The 17,070-nt window shown below is 40.8% G+C and overlaps 1 protein-coding gene across 1 annotated transcript; it reads left to right on the plus strand.

Moving 5' to 3' along the window:
* Positions 1 to 625: 625 nt before the first annotated feature.
* LOC119475470 (lissencephaly-1 homolog B) lies at positions 626 to 16,164 on the plus strand. The gene is made up of 11 exons (XM_037748212.1): positions 626 to 844; positions 7,821 to 8,109; positions 10,103 to 10,187; positions 10,309 to 10,383; positions 10,596 to 10,805; positions 12,324 to 12,492; positions 12,824 to 12,926; positions 13,124 to 13,352; positions 14,328 to 14,429; positions 14,519 to 14,675; positions 14,850 to 16,164. Exons 2-11 carry the CDS (start codon positions 8,078 to 8,080, stop codon positions 14,921 to 14,923), a joined length of 1,236 nt encoding a protein of 411 aa, XP_037604140.1. The 5' UTR covers positions 626 to 844; positions 7,821 to 8,077; the 3' UTR covers positions 14,924 to 16,164.
* Positions 16,165 to 17,070: the final 906 nt, after the last annotated feature.

Raw genomic sequence — 17,070 nt, forward strand, 5'->3', positions numbered from 1 at the left:
AAATGTACCCATAAAGTAAGTGTAAATTATTATAGTTTTGTTTTTTTTGAAACAATGTCTTTATTATTTTTTTTGTTATACAAACACCAGCATTGTTATGCAATATATTCAATACAGGATTTACTTTAACAAACATAACATACCCCACACACCCACCTGTTTTCTCTTAACCTTTCCCTTTCTTACAGGGCCAAAATCAATATACAGCTTCACAGTATCAATCATACAATTATACAGTTAATTGGCACCTCTAACAAAATGAAGATACACTATAAATATATAGAAAATAAATAATAAATAAAATAAAAAAAATTCAAAAACAAGAATCCATTCCCTTCTTAGGGTCTACCACTATTGTGAATTTTTACGTATATAGTTTTTTTGTTATAGTTTCCTGGGAGTTGTTCCATTATTCACCATCTATGGAGCTGCATGATTTGTCTCAAATAAGTGACATGTTCAGTACAGTCTGTCCTTCTGCTGCTCATCTCAATGAGAAACTTGTTTACAGTTCAAATTAACACTTGGATGTACATAATAATAAATAAAGTATAACTAATTTATGGTGTGTTTTCCCTTTAATTACAAGAGTGACAGACAGTGCATGCTGCGCGTCTCCGCTCACCTCGACGTGCGCGCCGCCGATATCCGAATCGCGACCGTTAGCTGTGTGTCCGGCTGAGCGCTGCGCTGCGGTGAGGAGGTACCAAAGAGGAGAACAGTCTGACCGAGACCGGCTGCCGGCTGATGCGAGAGAAAAGTCACAATACCACATCAAAAACAAGCTGTCCTGTCGTGTGTTTGGACCAGTCAAGGAGATATGAGAATGAGCATTTGTCAGAGGGTAAGTTAGTGGTTTTAACACGCCTCTACATGTATGTTTTGTCACTTAACAATACTTGTTATTTTTGACGACTGCGCTTTCACCGTTCCGATCTCAAAATGGCGGAGAGGCCGAAAGCTAAGCTAAGCTAAGTGGCAACATTCACAAGAGCATCGATTTAACTGACTTGAACGTCAAGATTAATGTAGCTGTGGTGTTATTGAACTGTGCTGTCATCTTAAAACCAGTTGGGCGCTTATCAGTCAACGCGTGATTTGTATGGAGACACTTGTTGTGAGCATTTGGCTAAACGTTAGCGACGTCTATTTATGGGAGTTCTTTGGGGGATGATGAGCAAGGCCTATGGAAGAAGGCTAAGAAACGCGTCATATATGTAGGGGATACCGCGCATGCGCAGTAGAATCTGGTCTGAAATTGAGCCAATCAAAACGTTGGACTGCAGCTTCAGTCACACTGCGCATGCGTCATACCCCACACCACCAAGACCCTTGTCCTATCCTCCTTCCATAGGCCTCGGTGGATGAGCTAACGTGGTAGGTTAGCCGGCTAAGCTAACTTAGGTTGCTGTCAGCTTGCTGCCATATTTTTCTACCGCCCCGGTGCAAACATCCTGATGTTGCTAGAAAAATGCATTAATGCTTTAATTTAAAACCGTCTTATATTGTGTGAATAACACAGTGTTGTCTTGTACTTGGGGAATAACAGCTAATGGCTCCTATAATGGGTAAACTTGGGTTACATATCACATTTAACTGTTATTTTATTTTCAGCAAAGGGACTATGTAGCTGAGCTGTTTGTTGGCGTAGACCAACGCCCTTTGTGTGTGTGTTTTGGTCTGGTGGCAGTGTGGTAGTGTACATCTAGTCTGCTCAGACTGACAGCTCCAGTTATAACAGTCAACGTTGTCGTGCTAAGCTAACGTTAGCTGGAAAGGGCGTTGCTGTGCTGAGCCATTGCTGCAACTTTGCCCTTGTGGCCATCGAAGCTTGGAAAGACGTCACTCGAGCCAGATTTTGAACTGAGCACTGTTCTCTAAAATATTAAAGCAGTCTTCAGCCAATTTGGGGTTATTTTCCACATATAATGCAAGTTCCCTAAAGACAATATACTCTGAGGAATCCCAATCAGGATGGAGACTAAAAGAAGGATCATGAAATCTGATAATCAACAAGGCTGTACAGATTTCATTTGAGATGTACGTTACTGTCTCATGAGCTGAATTTCACTACCCAATTGATGCCTTCTTCAGGAGCTGCTATGGCATAGCATTAAATGTAAGGGCCTATGCCTGTAGAGTAGGTTATGAAGTACTCCAGTATCATAAGGTTTTTGAACTGAGAACTGCTCTCTAAAATATTAAAGCAGTCTTGGGTTGTTTTCACATATAATGCAAGTTCCCCTAAAGACAATATACTAAGGTCTGAGGAATCCCAATCAGGGTGGAGACTAAAAAAAGGATCAGGAAATCTGATAATCAACAAGGCTGTACAGATTTCACTTGAGATGTACGTAACTGTCTCATGAGCTGAACTTCACTACCTAATTGACGCCTTAGTAATTCTTCAGGAGCTGCTATGGGCATAGCATTAAATGTAAGGGCCTATGCCTGTAGAGTAGGTTATGAAAGTACTCCAGTATCATAAGGTTTTACCTATTACATGTTTTAAATTCAAGTAGGTGATAAGGTGTTTTTGAATATATATTTTAATTCTGCTAAATTTCATCCTGTAGGCCCTATCCCCACTTATTGATTTTCTCCTTGGTATGAGAAGAATTACACTTATTAAAGTACAATACTTATTAATTAAGTGGAAAATCAAAGATTATTGGTATTATGTTTTGATCTATTTCTATTGTTTTTGATAATCCGTCAAAATGTTTAGATACTCTGTCACTGTCTTGTAGGGGTGAGAAAAAAATTGAATTCACGTATGTATTGGGATTTTTTAATAATTTGTTTTAATACATTTTTTAATGCCAGAATCAATATATTTGCTTCATTTGAGTCTATGCGGAGGTAGAAGGAAGTTACTGTTATTGTTGTAGTCTGAATAACTTGACGTCATATCCGTTCCGTATCCGTCAACCAAAACAAACAGCAGTGAGCCGAAACAAGAAAGTAGAAAACGGCGGAGGGTCTGCGTGGATACAACCTGCACCCTCACATTTTAAATTCAACGTGGTAAAGCCTACACATACAGTAAAGTATGGAAACACTGTGGGCTTCACACATTGCCAGGAAAAGCAGAGCTAGACTTCATGGCTAAAGCTGCATGCTAAATGATGGACAGGAAATGTTATCGTATTGCAGTAAGGAGCGGTCAAGCCAGCCACCACTCTCATCTCCGTGGTCCAATCAGCCGACGCTACAACTGCAGAGCACCCATATACTGACATTTATGTTAAATACATTCAAACAGCCCCGATGGAGCTGGCCATGGATGTATAAAGAGAACAGAGCTGACATGACGATGGTTTTGGCGAAGTTAGCGGAAGTATACACGTGTGATTACGTCCATTTTTCAAAATAACGTGTTAACAAAGGGAACTGTATAAACAAAATACATATATGGAAATAACATTGATTGGATTTTATTCACCAGAAGTATGAAACACCACATTTCTCTTATAAGTAAATAAAAAATACCCTTAATTTGTGAGAGAAATTTCTTTATTCTTTGATTTTTGGTTTGCAGGAAAATATGTAATCAATAATGCCTGACAATTAGTGATATATTTGACTTCAGAACATCTCTGACTACATATATGCTGAAAATCAAACATTTTTATTGTATTAATTTTGATATTTTCCAAAGTAAAAGTCCCTAGAAGTGTATGATTCAACTTTTTCCCATGGACTAGTGTTAAAAAAAGTGAACAAAAATCATAATAATTCGCAATAAATCGCAATATCGAATCGAAAACTTAAAAATCGCAATATATATCAAATTGGCACCCAAGTATCGTGATAGTTTCGAATCAGGCGATAGGTGTATCGTCCTTGGCCTACTGTCTTGTCATATTTAAATATTGGACTGTTGACGTTGATAACACATGCAGTATGTTTTAGATAAAGGTTGAGTAACGTTTGAACTGTGTGTTTTAATTGTAGGGCAGTAGACTTACATTACTGTGAATCCTGCTGTAATCAAACATTGCCTTGTGGTTCAGTTTGTGCCAGCAGGGACTTGTTTGGCTTGAAGGTCACCAGTAAGGAGGGGCATTGTACAACAGCATGACACAAACAGAGCATGATGACTGAAAGCTGGATATGCGACCAGAATTAATGCCTGTGGCTGGTTTCATTGCCTTTTGGTTTTGTTAGATTGACATTAATTCTCTCTTCTAAATGCAGTGCTGCTTTTTTGGTAATCACTCCTGCTTTTAAAAATAACATTGAAATTGTTAGGGCTGTCCAGCATGCCATTTTTTGGGCTTCGAAGCTTCGGTGAGAAATAGTCGAAGCCTCATGGAGCAGTGCGGTGTAGCATCCTGACCATGTCAGTGACGCTGCCGCACTACTGTGCACTACTGTACACACACACACACACACACACACACACATCTACACATACCAAACAGCGATATCCATCTGAGAACAACTAATAATAATTCATTTTGAATAAGAATAATGAATAATGATGTGGGATTATTCCTTATTTCATGGTCTGTTTTGGATTTATACATTTATTATTTCTGTAATATTATTTATTCTTACATACTTGTATATGAAAAATGTAAAACGAAGCATTCGAATAGTGATTTGGATGTCGAATACCGTGGCAACAGTCGAAGCATTGAAGCATTCGGGTCAGCCTTAGAAATTGCAAACAATTATGTTATTCATTAAGGCAGGATTGACTTGAGATTTGATTTTCATAAAAGCGAGTCAGGACATGTTTACCTCCTGACTATATGTAAAAATGGTTTCCCCAACCAAGGGGCTAAAACTATTATTTAAATTATCAATGTATATGGCATTAAGTGCCCATAGAACAATTATTTGATTGACAGAAAATAAATCAACAGTTTTAAGTAATCGATTGTTTAATTATCAAGCGAGAATGACAACCATTCTCTGGTTCCAGCTTCTCCAGTGTGAGAATTTGCTGCTTTTTCTGTTTATACAGTGTCTATTGCATATCTTTGGGTTTTGGACTGTTACTGGGACAGAACAACCTTGGGCTTTAGGAAAGTGTGATGGATATATTTCAATATTTTCTGACATTTTATAGACTAATCGATTAATTGAAAGTTTAAATCATTTCTAGTTGTTGTTGACAAAGTGTCCATCTTATACCATAGCCCAAAGAGATGTTGTACCACTTTCTTCATGTTACTAATCATCAAAACACCCAAATACAGTTTATAAGGATATGTAACTCAGGAAGGAAGTCTTGAACCCATCATGATCAAAAATCCTGATGGAAAGCCCCGTAGATGGAGTCAAATTGTCCTCATGTCATAAAAGGATCACACCATTACACTTAGTAAATACATTTTTACATAGATTTAGAGAATACTTCATTTATAGCAGGATAGAAAACGTTCATTTGGAGAAGAGAGGTAAAGTCTGTGTCACATCACAGCTGGACATGGCTCAAATTTTGATTGCTCTGAGAAAGACAGATGACATAAACTGATATCATAGTCGGATATTGTAGCTCAATGGGAGCTTAATCAGGTCATTCATTCACCTTTTTACATTTCACTGTTTAAACCAAGAAGTTATGGTCTGGTAACATTTGGTAGTTCTTGAGAGAGCAAAGAGGCATTTAAGTTATTATGTCTGTGTTGTGATTATGAGTGGATGCTGAGAGATGGAAGGCTGCTCCATCTCCCAGTGATGTCCTAATTTTCTTCAGTGGCAGATAAATTAAATGTGGTCGTCATGCTGCCTATGCACTTAGTGGCCTCCACATGGACACGTGTACCTGACATGTACACCTGTCCCTGATCCAGATCGGAGTCCTTAACTATCTGCTTTGACCGGTCTTATTATTTACCTAAATGTTGATTGAATATCTATATTCTCTCCCTGCCACTAGGCCATCATTTTATAGAGGGTCTATTTTGGAGACACTTGTCAGGCATTTATGAACATATTTTAGCCCATTAAAAACTTAACACAGGATCAATATCCGTGATGTTGTCAAAAGGCACCTCTTGTGATAGAGAGGTGAAAGTTGTGACTTCGTTCTGAAATAATAAAGCTTATCTAGAGGTTGAAGTCCTAAGGAAAAATATTTGTTTATTTATCACCAGGAAATGACCACAGGCGGTGTCCACACATGAACAGATGCATAATTTGTATTATAACATTGCAAACCTTTTGGTTTTTGTCTTCCTTTGGTAGAATCTGTATGCAAATACATTCAAATCATCAATCGTTTTAAGAGAAATGGAGTGTTTAGATATTCGCACAGGCTGTAACAAATCCCTTCTACATTTTGATAAGCCTGATACATAGACAGGACCTTGAACCCTTCCTCTTGATTTATGACTGTAATCATGTTCTCACTGTGTAGCACTAACCCTAGATAACTGTACATTTGCCTCTCAAAGCGATACTGAAAGACTCATGTAAGAGTTAAATACTTTTTACTGACTGAAACCAGGTCTCATACTATCACGTGTTTATTTGTGTTCCTTTAAAACATTTCTCTCAGATGCAGTTGCTCATTTCTCTCAGATACAGTCTCAGGCAGGTGCGTAAGCTGCAGGCATTGTCTTGGTTACGTAATAGTTTGGAGGTTTGTCTGTTTGGTCAAATGGCTATTTTTGAACCGCACTGAGTTTGCTGTTCAACTAAAATCATTAGCTCGGTCCTGTCAGCTCAGAGCGCTCATCTTGTTTGCAGGCAGGAAAGAAGAGTTCTTTCTAGGACACTTCAGACGCATCCCTAGGTATATGTTTTGTTTTCTGCTGCGGGTGCCATGCTTTCAATGCAGCGAAATGCTCAAAAGCTCATCTATAAAATACAGATGTTTGCAACAAGAAGTCTGAATGTTATGACCAGTTTCCAATTGAGCATCATTCAATTGTATATTGTCTTGAAGGAGTCTTTTGTGTTTAGAAGCAGCAACGGACGTTGAAACAGACAAGAACGATACACCAGACAATAATGTAGCTGAGGACGGCTTGTTGTCAAGGTCCTCTCTCTGTGTCGGGGGTTAATCCTGTTAGCCACCGTCCCGTCCCTTCTTTACATTGCACTGTCAGCTGTATGGAGGACTTGTGGTCTCTATCACTTAGAAACACACACACACACACACACACACACATACACACACTCTAGGTTGTCTGGTCTAGCTGCTAAGCAGCTTAGTGCTATTGTGGCCCCAGGTGCCAGCAGTTGAAGCTCAGGAAGTCTTCTTAGCTTCAGAATCACTGAATGGTGTGTTTTGATTTGTCAGCATGTGCTGTTGATCTGTGCTCTTCTATTGGGATGGTCACATTGACAATTAACATATACCGTAGATCTGTGACAGAGCAGCAAGACCGCTCCTGTCTATATCTTTAACTCACACACTCACTTATGTCAGTTTTTTTACCATTGCTAAGCAAATGTACACAGTATGATAACCGGCAACTTTATACCAGGGTATACCTTTATACCGATATACCGTTACAACCCTATAGTCCAGTCTTAAGTTGTACAATACATATTTTTTCTCAATATATTTGGACATTGATGGAACATAGTAAAGTTTGTGGCAACAATGAAGGGTCTGAAGATATATGTATCAGTGCATAAAAAACGGGGTACAACAATGAGCCCCGAAGATTCTGTTTTTAATAATTTCTTGAGTATATATATTTTAAATGACTTGTCTTGTAACCTAGTTATACGGGTAGCTGTCAACCAATTGTACTCAATAATTTCTCTTTCAATCCTAGAATATATATATGCTTTTCTTTTACTGGCCATCAGTTATTTTTTACCCATTTCTTTTTCCCTTCTCTCTTCATCAGGTGATGGGCACGTCTGATTAGCGAGTAAGATTTGGGCCAGTGAACACTCGTGGAGCCTTGTCCCGACAGTTGACTGACAGCAGCACCTCCAGTTCACCTCCATCTGCGTGGCACTCTTTTCGCCACCTCCGAGTCTCTGAAGGAAGAACATCGCTGAGGGATTTGACACCACACCGCCACACACGTTTCCCAGCCAGACACCCCCAGAACATCACCTCGCCCTCGCCTCCCCCGAGAGGGAGAGAACAGCAGCCACCATGGTGCTGTCACAGAGACAAAGAGATGAACTGTGAGTGCCTGGATGTAAATGTGTGTGTGCAGGTTTCATTACACGTGCAAACAAGAACAGACATGTTGACGAACACGCATGAAGTGCACGTACATGTAGGCTTTTTAGCAATACCTCGAAGTCTGACCACAGGATGTATGTCACATGATTTCCTCTCTTAATAGAAAGCAGTTGAATAAGTTTAGCTGTTTGGGCTAAGTCATCCAGAAGAGGTTAATGCAGATGTTGTTAGGAAGTGCATATTCCTTTACAAGAATGTGTAATCCTTGAGGAAATGTGAATAGATGTGAGCTTCAAGGTGCTTCATTTGATAGCTGCTTAGTGAATATTTCATAGACCGCATGACAGGGGCAAAGAAGTGAGGGGGATGGTGGAGGAACTTATGTGAGCAGCTCTGTGCCTGGCTGATCATACGGTATGCACCCCAATCCAGACAGCACAAAACAGCAGATATTTTATCTTATCATCACGGTTTAACTGTTATTGGCCAAGCAAATCTGGATTGTTTATGTTCTGATGAGTTTAAAAAAAAGGATTTGATTGGGATAATTTAGGGGAAATCCCTCTGCCAGTGATGGCCTAGTGTTCAAACAGGCCGTTGAATCAGGGTTACAATTATCAGTCGTTCAAAGTGGCCCTGAAGCTGCAGCCTAAATTTAGCACCGTTACTCATGAAATATTCACCCTTCATCTCATAAAAGAGCTGTCCCACTCATTTATATAACTGTGTGTGTGTGTATTTGTGTGTGAGTCTATACCAAAGTTGTGTTTCCATGTGCTTGTGGTTGCCCTGTCCTTGCGTTGTCCATAATCAGTGTTCTGTCTTTGTGGCAAGTCTCTGGTTTCCATAGCAGCACAAAACACAGTTTCCCAGTGATTCGGTCTTTATGTTTTGTTTTCTTCACTGGAGGATTGTGGCACTTACTCAGATTTGCTGACATTTAAGGTGGAACTGTGGAACTTGAATCCCACTGCTCCCATCTGTTAGACAGGGTGTGGTCTCCTCTCTTTTTAAGGAGGAACCAGCATTTCTAATATTTAATAAATGACAACCTCACTTTTTGACATGTGATTCATTTAGCACAATTTTATGCATAATCTAAATGAAATTGCACCGATACCGGCAACCAGTATAATATGCAATAATTTCCTAAAAAGCAATGTATATACTGAAACAAAAATAATCCCTCTCAAGCTTCACTTATGCCCCACTAGAAGTCTGTGATGGTGTCTGTTTCTGCAGAGAACCTGCAGCTCTCTGCCTGTATTTTCTTTTTTCCTCTTATTTGATTTACTTGGGACGCTTCTGGGCGTCTGTAAACAGCCTTTGGGCCCCATGTGGGGGTGTATCCCCCAGTCAATAACAACGGGCCGGGTGTGCAGCCCGTTCAGGTGGTCGAATACTGCCGCTTCGTCACTCCCCTCGGCTTGTGATACCAAGGCATAAGCATTATCGATGGGCACAAGTGCCCCTTTAGATGCTTTACGGCCGTATTTGACGAATGAGAACGGGTTTGTTACATCGCTGTGAGTTCCCCCGCTCCTCTGTCTCTCCTCTGCTGTGTGCTGCTATCGGTGTGTCAGCTTGGCTAAGTCACACACACCAGGCAGAGAGGACAGCTTGCCTTTCGGCTGCAAAATCCCCGCAGGGTTGTGTGGAGGTGTTTGGAGTTAGTTGTGTGTTTATTTGTGTTTTTAGAACGTAACCGCTGTGAAACAATAAAAAAATAACATTTTATTTCTCTACACTGCTTTGTTCCCACTTACGCAACTCTCTTTCCGTTCAATCTATAGCTCACTCGACCACCGCTGCTCTCTCTCTCCCTCTCGCTAGTTGAGCTGAGGAGGAGTGGCCAACTTTGAATGCGGTGTTTACAAACACCGACCAACAATTGTTGCATATTATACCTTTTAAGATTAGCATCTGAGGATCAAATCTGTGATTGATAACTTAACACCTGAAATCAATCTATTTTATTCCACTTTTTCACAGAAACCGGGCTATAGCCGACTATCTCCGTTCCAATGGATACGAGGAGGCCTATTCCACCTTCAAGAAAGAGGCAGAGATAGATATGGTAAGGAGAGACGGGTGCACAAAAATGACAAAACAAATGACCCAAAAATAGTGTACATTACATTTTTACTAAGAAGAATGTGGATCCCTTTCTCAGTGTCTTGTCTTTTCTCCATTCACAGAATGAAGAGGTAGATAAAAAGTATGCAGGGCTTTTGGAAAAGAAATGGACTTCAGTTATCAGATTACAGAAGAAGGTAAGGAATATTTGCAGTAGCTCATAGTGTATTTGAAATTTGCCTGAGATGTTTGATAAAATGCTATAAACCTACCTAGAAAAAATGTAAATACAACAATAACTTTATTTCAGCTTTTTAGAAATCTAAACTACCAGATGTACAGCATGATAATATAAAATTGTTGCCCGTCTTCTGACTCCTCTTCTCCTTGACTCGCCGTTCTGCCTCAGGTGATGGAATTGGAGTCGAAGCTGAATGAGGCAAAGGAGGAGATGACACATGGAGGAGGACCTGTGGGTCAGAAGAGAGACCCCAAGGAGTGGATCCCCCGTCCACCAGAGAGATACGCCCTGAGCGGGCACCGCGCTCCGGTCACACGTGTCATATTCCACCCTGTCTTCTCTGTCATGGTCACAGCCTCCGAGGATGCTACCATCAAGGTGTGTGTGTGTGTGTGTGTGTGTGTTTAGAAACAGGGTTTACACACAACGCTACAAGTTTATAAGGTACAGCTGGCTAAATCTGATCTGATGCAATCCAGTACAACATGCCATAAATCTTCACTTTATGAATCTTATCATATTCAGTTTTTGTTGAAACTGTTTGTCTACAGGGGGATGACAAAGTATTAAAGACACCATTCAATCTATTTTAATATAATCCGCATCAATACACCCTCCAGACTGATCAATGCTTTAGACACAGTGTCAACAAACACTGGGGTTTATTGTGGGGCTGTTATATTAGATTGTGTTGCCCTTAGCTTGGTACACCAAGCAGTACAGCTGGCAACCCCTTAACAAATGGGTCAAAGTACACTGGGAGAAATTATTGCATAATAATGTGATGGCATAACATTGATAATTTAGAAAGAGCACGATCTTGACCTACTTTAATAGTGCCCTAAAAAGAGTTATTTTATATCAATCACTGTCAAGAAGTGACAGCATTATCACACCAATGTATTATGCATCAATTTGTCCATCAAGAGGTCCCATGTGTACTCGCTGGAACTCCTCTTCTTATGTTCACACAATGTAATATCTTTGAGATGTTGTTTCTAAGGAGAACACTGCTTTGAAAATGTGTCTCCAGCATGACTATTAAAGTGATGGCTGCATGCAGCAGCATTTATAAGCAAAATCAGTGAGCATTTCAGCTCACCACAACATAGCCTCTGCAGCTCTGACCCTTCAGATCAAAGCTGTACTGCAGATCTGAGGCTGTTCTCCCTTTTTATCCTCACTGCTTCTGCTTCAACACGCTTTTCACCCCCCTGCCTCCTCCCTTTATCCTCCTCCTCCTCCTCCTCCCTCCCTCCCTGCTTCCCTTCCTTCCTCTCTGTTTCTTTTTTCTGCTTTGTCACTGCTCATCTATGTGGAGATGGGCTGATGCTCGTGTTGTTAGAGGCAACACTCCCAGAGCACAGCACCTTGGGAAACATGCAAATCTGTTTCTCTTTCAACTCGGCCTTCTTCTTTCCTTTTCAGGCTCTTTATTAATAAAATAAACAGTGTCAGCAGATTGTTTAATTTATATTACGGGATTGTAGCTGAAAGGATATTCTCAGCTATTTAAACTGTGTTTAAACACTTTGACCTACATGTCTTTAATGTCAAAACACATTATAACATGCACCACCTACATGTCTTTAATGTCAAAACACATTATCTAACAACCTGCACCCCATCCTGCCTGTTGAATGCTGCAAAAGAGCATTTGTCATTTGATTTTACAGCCACGAAAACTTGACCCATCACTGACTTCCCATGACTCGACATGGGACTTGACATTCAATTATGTCAATATAGCAGTTTTCGCTGTTAGGCCACTTAATTAAAATGACCAAAATCAGCAATATCATAGTCATATGTAATTTTTGGTAAGATATTCATCTCTGTTTGATAATTGAGTCACACTGAGTGACTGACTATTGCTGTCTGTGTCTGTGATTTTAGGTGTGGGACTATGAGGCGGGGGACTTTGAGCGAACCCTGAAGGGCCACACAGACTCTGTGCAGGACATCTCCTTTGACCAGACGGGAAAGCTGCTGGCTTCATGTTCAGCTGACATGAGCATCAAACTTTGGGACTTTCAGGGGTTTGAGTGCATCCGAACAATGCATGGTAAGAGAGATTTACAGAAACAACAATGCTTACAGTACAGGAGCAGTTGTAAAAGTGGTGTAGCTAATACACAAACACAACTTTTGCTATATGTAATCAAATTTAGAAATATTACGATTTCTTAGCAACTCAATTCAAATGTTTGATATGTTGTAATTGTGCAAAAAAACATTTTTTACAAATGGACTCAGCAAATTATTGTAATTGGGTCATCGCACATTGTAGTTTCACTTCACTAAAGATAAACTTTGGTCACATCTGGCTTGGTGGTTTAAGTATTAAAATGAACTTTGAACATTTACACAACTAAACTCTTGACTGTGTTGTCCAGGCCACGATCACAACGTGTCGTCTGTAGCCATCATGCCAAATGGTGACCACATAGTGTCTGCCTCCAGAGACAAGACCATCAAGATGTGGGAGGTAGCCACTGGGTGAGTATTACAACTCTCACTACCACAAGCTCTTATATACTGACTTAGATTGACATCATTTTTCTTTTTCCCCCCATATTTTCCATCTTCCTTCCCTTGGTCTTAATTTTATCCCTGATGATATTGCATTAGTTCACGATTAATTCATGCTAAAAGCTGCTCTTTCATAATTTAACTTGAAATATTTCCATCCACAGGTACTGTGTGAAGACATTTGCAGGCCACAGGGAGTGGGTGAGGATGGTGCGTCCCAACCAGGACGGCTCGTTGATTGCCAGCTGTTCCAACGACCAGACGGTGCGTGTCTGGGTGGTCGCCTCGAAGGAGTGCAAAGCTGAGTTGCGGGAGCATGAACACGTGGTAGAGTGTATCGCCTGGGCCCCTGACAGTGCTCACCCCACCATCCTGGAGGCCACAGGCTCGGAGGTATGTACAGCTGCCGCAGGATCTGACATTTACCTACAGAGGATGTTTGTGTATGTTTGGTTCAGCTGGAGGGTTTCCCACAGTTGTTTATAGCATGTGCATTGAAGTAATGACTGCCTCATAAGACATTAATGCACCTTTATTGAATACAACTGAAACATAACAGAAGAAGCACTATTTCAGTGAAGCCAGTGAGGCTTTTTTGAAGACGGTCGTCTAACTAGTAATTGAGTTTATCACAAAAGATTAGATTCCGTCAAGGTCTTTCAGCATGTTACAGCAACTGGTCAGGTTTTCACATCACATGTTTGCTTGCTTTACGGTTATTAAAACACAACGTGACAAAGTTGGAAAGTTTGGAGGCAAACTGATCAGTCTGTCACAAACAGTTGGGGATGTGTGAAGAAGAACTCGCCACGCTTATATTTATCTTATCTTGTGAGCTTTTTAAAAACATGGTATTTACATATCTGCATCTATGTTTATAGCCCAGTCTACAGACAGGCTAGCGGCCCTGTGAGGCTGTACTTGGGCACAACGGTGCTATGAGCTAAATGCTAACATCAGCATGCTAATATGCTCACTATGACAATGCAAACATGCTATTCAGCAGGTATAATGTTTACCATCTTCACAATCTTTGTTTAATGTGTTGAGCATGCTAACATTTGCTAATCATCAGTAAATACAAAGTACAGCTGAGGCTGATGTGACTATCCATTTCATGTAAGTAATTAGTCATAAAGCAAAGTATTGGACAGATTAAGATTTGAACCTGATGTTGGTGCTCCATGAAAAGTCAGGGAATTCATCTGGACTGACTGAGGTTGCCATCCATAGAGAGCCATCCCTGGAGCCATGATGAAAATGACCTCTTCATACCTAGGAAGCATATTTTTGATGACAAACTGTTGTATTGTCTTTCATGTAGCCAGTCACTGTTTCTTACATCTTCCGTGTGTCTCTGTTGTGCAGAGCAAGAAGAGTGGGAAGCCTGGCCCCTTCCTTCTCTCCGGATCCAGAGATAAAACGATTAAGATGTGGGACGTCAGCATTGGCATTTGCCTTATGACTCTGGTGAGTCTAAGCGATGATTTCTACGACCTTCTCTTGTGTTGCAGTTCATGAATGAGGGGAGTGGTGGGTAATCAGTCTTGTCTCTTCAGGTGGGACATGACAACTGGGTGCGTGGGGTATTGGTTCATCCTGGAGGAAGATTCATAGTGAGCTGTGCCGATGACAAAACCATTAGGATCTGGGACTACAAGAACAAACGCTGCATGAAGACCCTGTGTGCCCATGAACACTTTGTTACCTCTCTGGGTAAGACACAGCGATCAATGGGATTAATGACAATATCCTGCACTGAACCTGTAAAGATACAGAACCTAAACCCAAGCTGAAATGCTCACTTTGTACGTCAGATTCAACTTATTTCAGCCTTGTGGTTTAAATTATTGAGCAGCGTACCTGAACAAATGTTTACCTCTCTTGCAGATTTCCACAAGACTGCTCCCTACGTGGTGACAGGCAGCGTCGATCAGACAGTCAAAGTCTGGGAGTGCCGCTGAGACTCTCTCCATCTCTTGCCCTGTCCTGCCCCCTTCCCCAACTCCAAAAGCAGCCCCACCCTATCCCACCTCTCTCCTGCACCTCAGCCCTCTTCCTTTTGTCCCGACACCCAGCCCAGACCCTCACCTCTCGCACTCCAAACCATAGTTGACCATGGCGCTTTACCTTCTCCCCGTCCGCTCCCCTCTCCTCCCCTACATCGGTCCAGCCCTATTAAGATGACTATTGTCCTTTTATGTAAATTATTCTGGATGTAGGGTACGCTTAATAAATGTCACGCAATCTCTGACACATAAACACACTCAAAAGATAAGAAGTATTCCTTGCATGGTGAATCAAACAAAAAAAAAAAAATTGTATACTGTTAAATTTGCCGAATTTGCATACTGTTGTCATGACTTCCTGTCAGGTCAAAGGGTAAATATCCTTGTGTGCTGGCGCAGGTGGATTCCAGTTAACTGACAGTGCACGAAAACCAATGGCACCCCTTGTTGCGGGTGTTTTAGTTTTGTTTCACTCCATGCTTCCATTGTTGTGGTCTGTCACTGCGTGGATGGCGATAGAGAAGGTGTGAGGAAAGTAAAGCATAAAAAGAAGGAGAATGAGCGGAAGCTGTCCAGGAGAAGATGATAACAAGTCGATGAAGAAATTAAGCAGGATGCAGCTCCCTAGTTGAATCACACGAGGTTCTGTGGGTGAGTGTACATGTGTGTATACATTGTGCGATTGTGTGCGTGTGTTTGTATATTATGACAGGAGAATCTCTCCGCCGTCTCTGCTCTGATGCTCAGAGGAGAGAGAGGAGGCAAAGCTTCTCACCCACTGTGTTCATTCATACTACTTCATCTCTTTTAACAAACTTGCTTTCTAGTAGACACTCACAGGACCTTAACGATCCCTACGCTGCTGAGAGCACAGGCACACGCCCCGCAGCAAAAGTGTGTTTTACAGAGGAAAAAAAGTCTGCTCACCTTTTTATGAGGTTTGTGTGTGTGTGTGTATGTCGCCCCAGAGAATCGCCCAGTGCCCTCTTGCTCGCTATCTCTGCCTTGTTAACCCATTGAGGGCCCCCTCACACGGGATTTTCATTCTGCTTTCTGTGGTCTCACTGCTCTCTTTACACACACACATACACATACACTCACAAATGCACATACACGCACAGTAAAAGTTGTGTATCAATATATCTGGATGTCATTGTTTGCAACATAATGAAATAAAATTCTGTAAATATAAGTTATCTATTTGTATGCTTTCTTTGAGGAAAGGAAGTGAAGGAAAGCTTCGGGGAGTCTCACCGAGTTTACCACTGCTGCAGCGTTTCATAGTGAGGTCAGATACTGCAGCACACCTTCCAGTTAATCCCACATTAAATACATGATATGTACCTATTATATGCTTCTCATTCTATTGTTCTTTTAGCTGTAAGCATATTCTCAACCATTTAATCAGTCAATGTAAGATGTTGTGGTGCTGTGATAGTAGATAATACTAAATGTTTTCCATTAGGAAAGGTACAATTTGGTTCAATCAGACCAATATTGTTTTGGGTCATGGAGACCCACAAAATTAAAGGGGCTCTATGTAAGAATCAGAAATTGCTTGTTGACAGTGACACCTGTGGCCGTTAAGTCATCAAGAGTCAGCGTCATGTTGCTCGCGCTTGTACTCGCACTACGTAGACGTGAGCGAGCATCGGTCAAAACAGTGAGACAACACACATCAGACTGAACGTGATTGACAGCTAAAACCACAATATCACCATATATTACACATGCTTGGCAGTAATGTTAGCTGACCTATCCAATAGAACAGCTCATAATCTGTTTTAATATCCAAAACCAAACCAAACGAAAGTCGCAGAATATCTAATTTTTTAGGTTAGGTTACAGCCTGTTCACATATTGGAAAAAAAAAAATCCAAAACATCTATATGTGTAAAAACTTACTTACAGTCCCTCTAAGTGTTGATTTTAATAAAACAGTTTGGTCTGATAACTTTATAACATCATAGTAAAGCATTTGGAAATAAATGGGTCACTAGACAAAAACTGGAAAACTGCTGCTCTAGACAGCGAATATTATTTATGTATAACTATCTGGCTCTGGTGCACAGATGTTGGTCTGGTACTACACTGTGGCCTCT

The sequence above is a fragment of the Sebastes umbrosus genome, chromosome 17 (genome assembly GCF_015220745.1).
Source record: "Sebastes umbrosus isolate fSebUmb1 chromosome 17, fSebUmb1.pri, whole genome shotgun sequence".
In the NCBI taxonomy this organism is placed as follows: Eukaryota; Metazoa; Chordata; class Actinopteri; order Perciformes; family Sebastidae; genus Sebastes; species Sebastes umbrosus.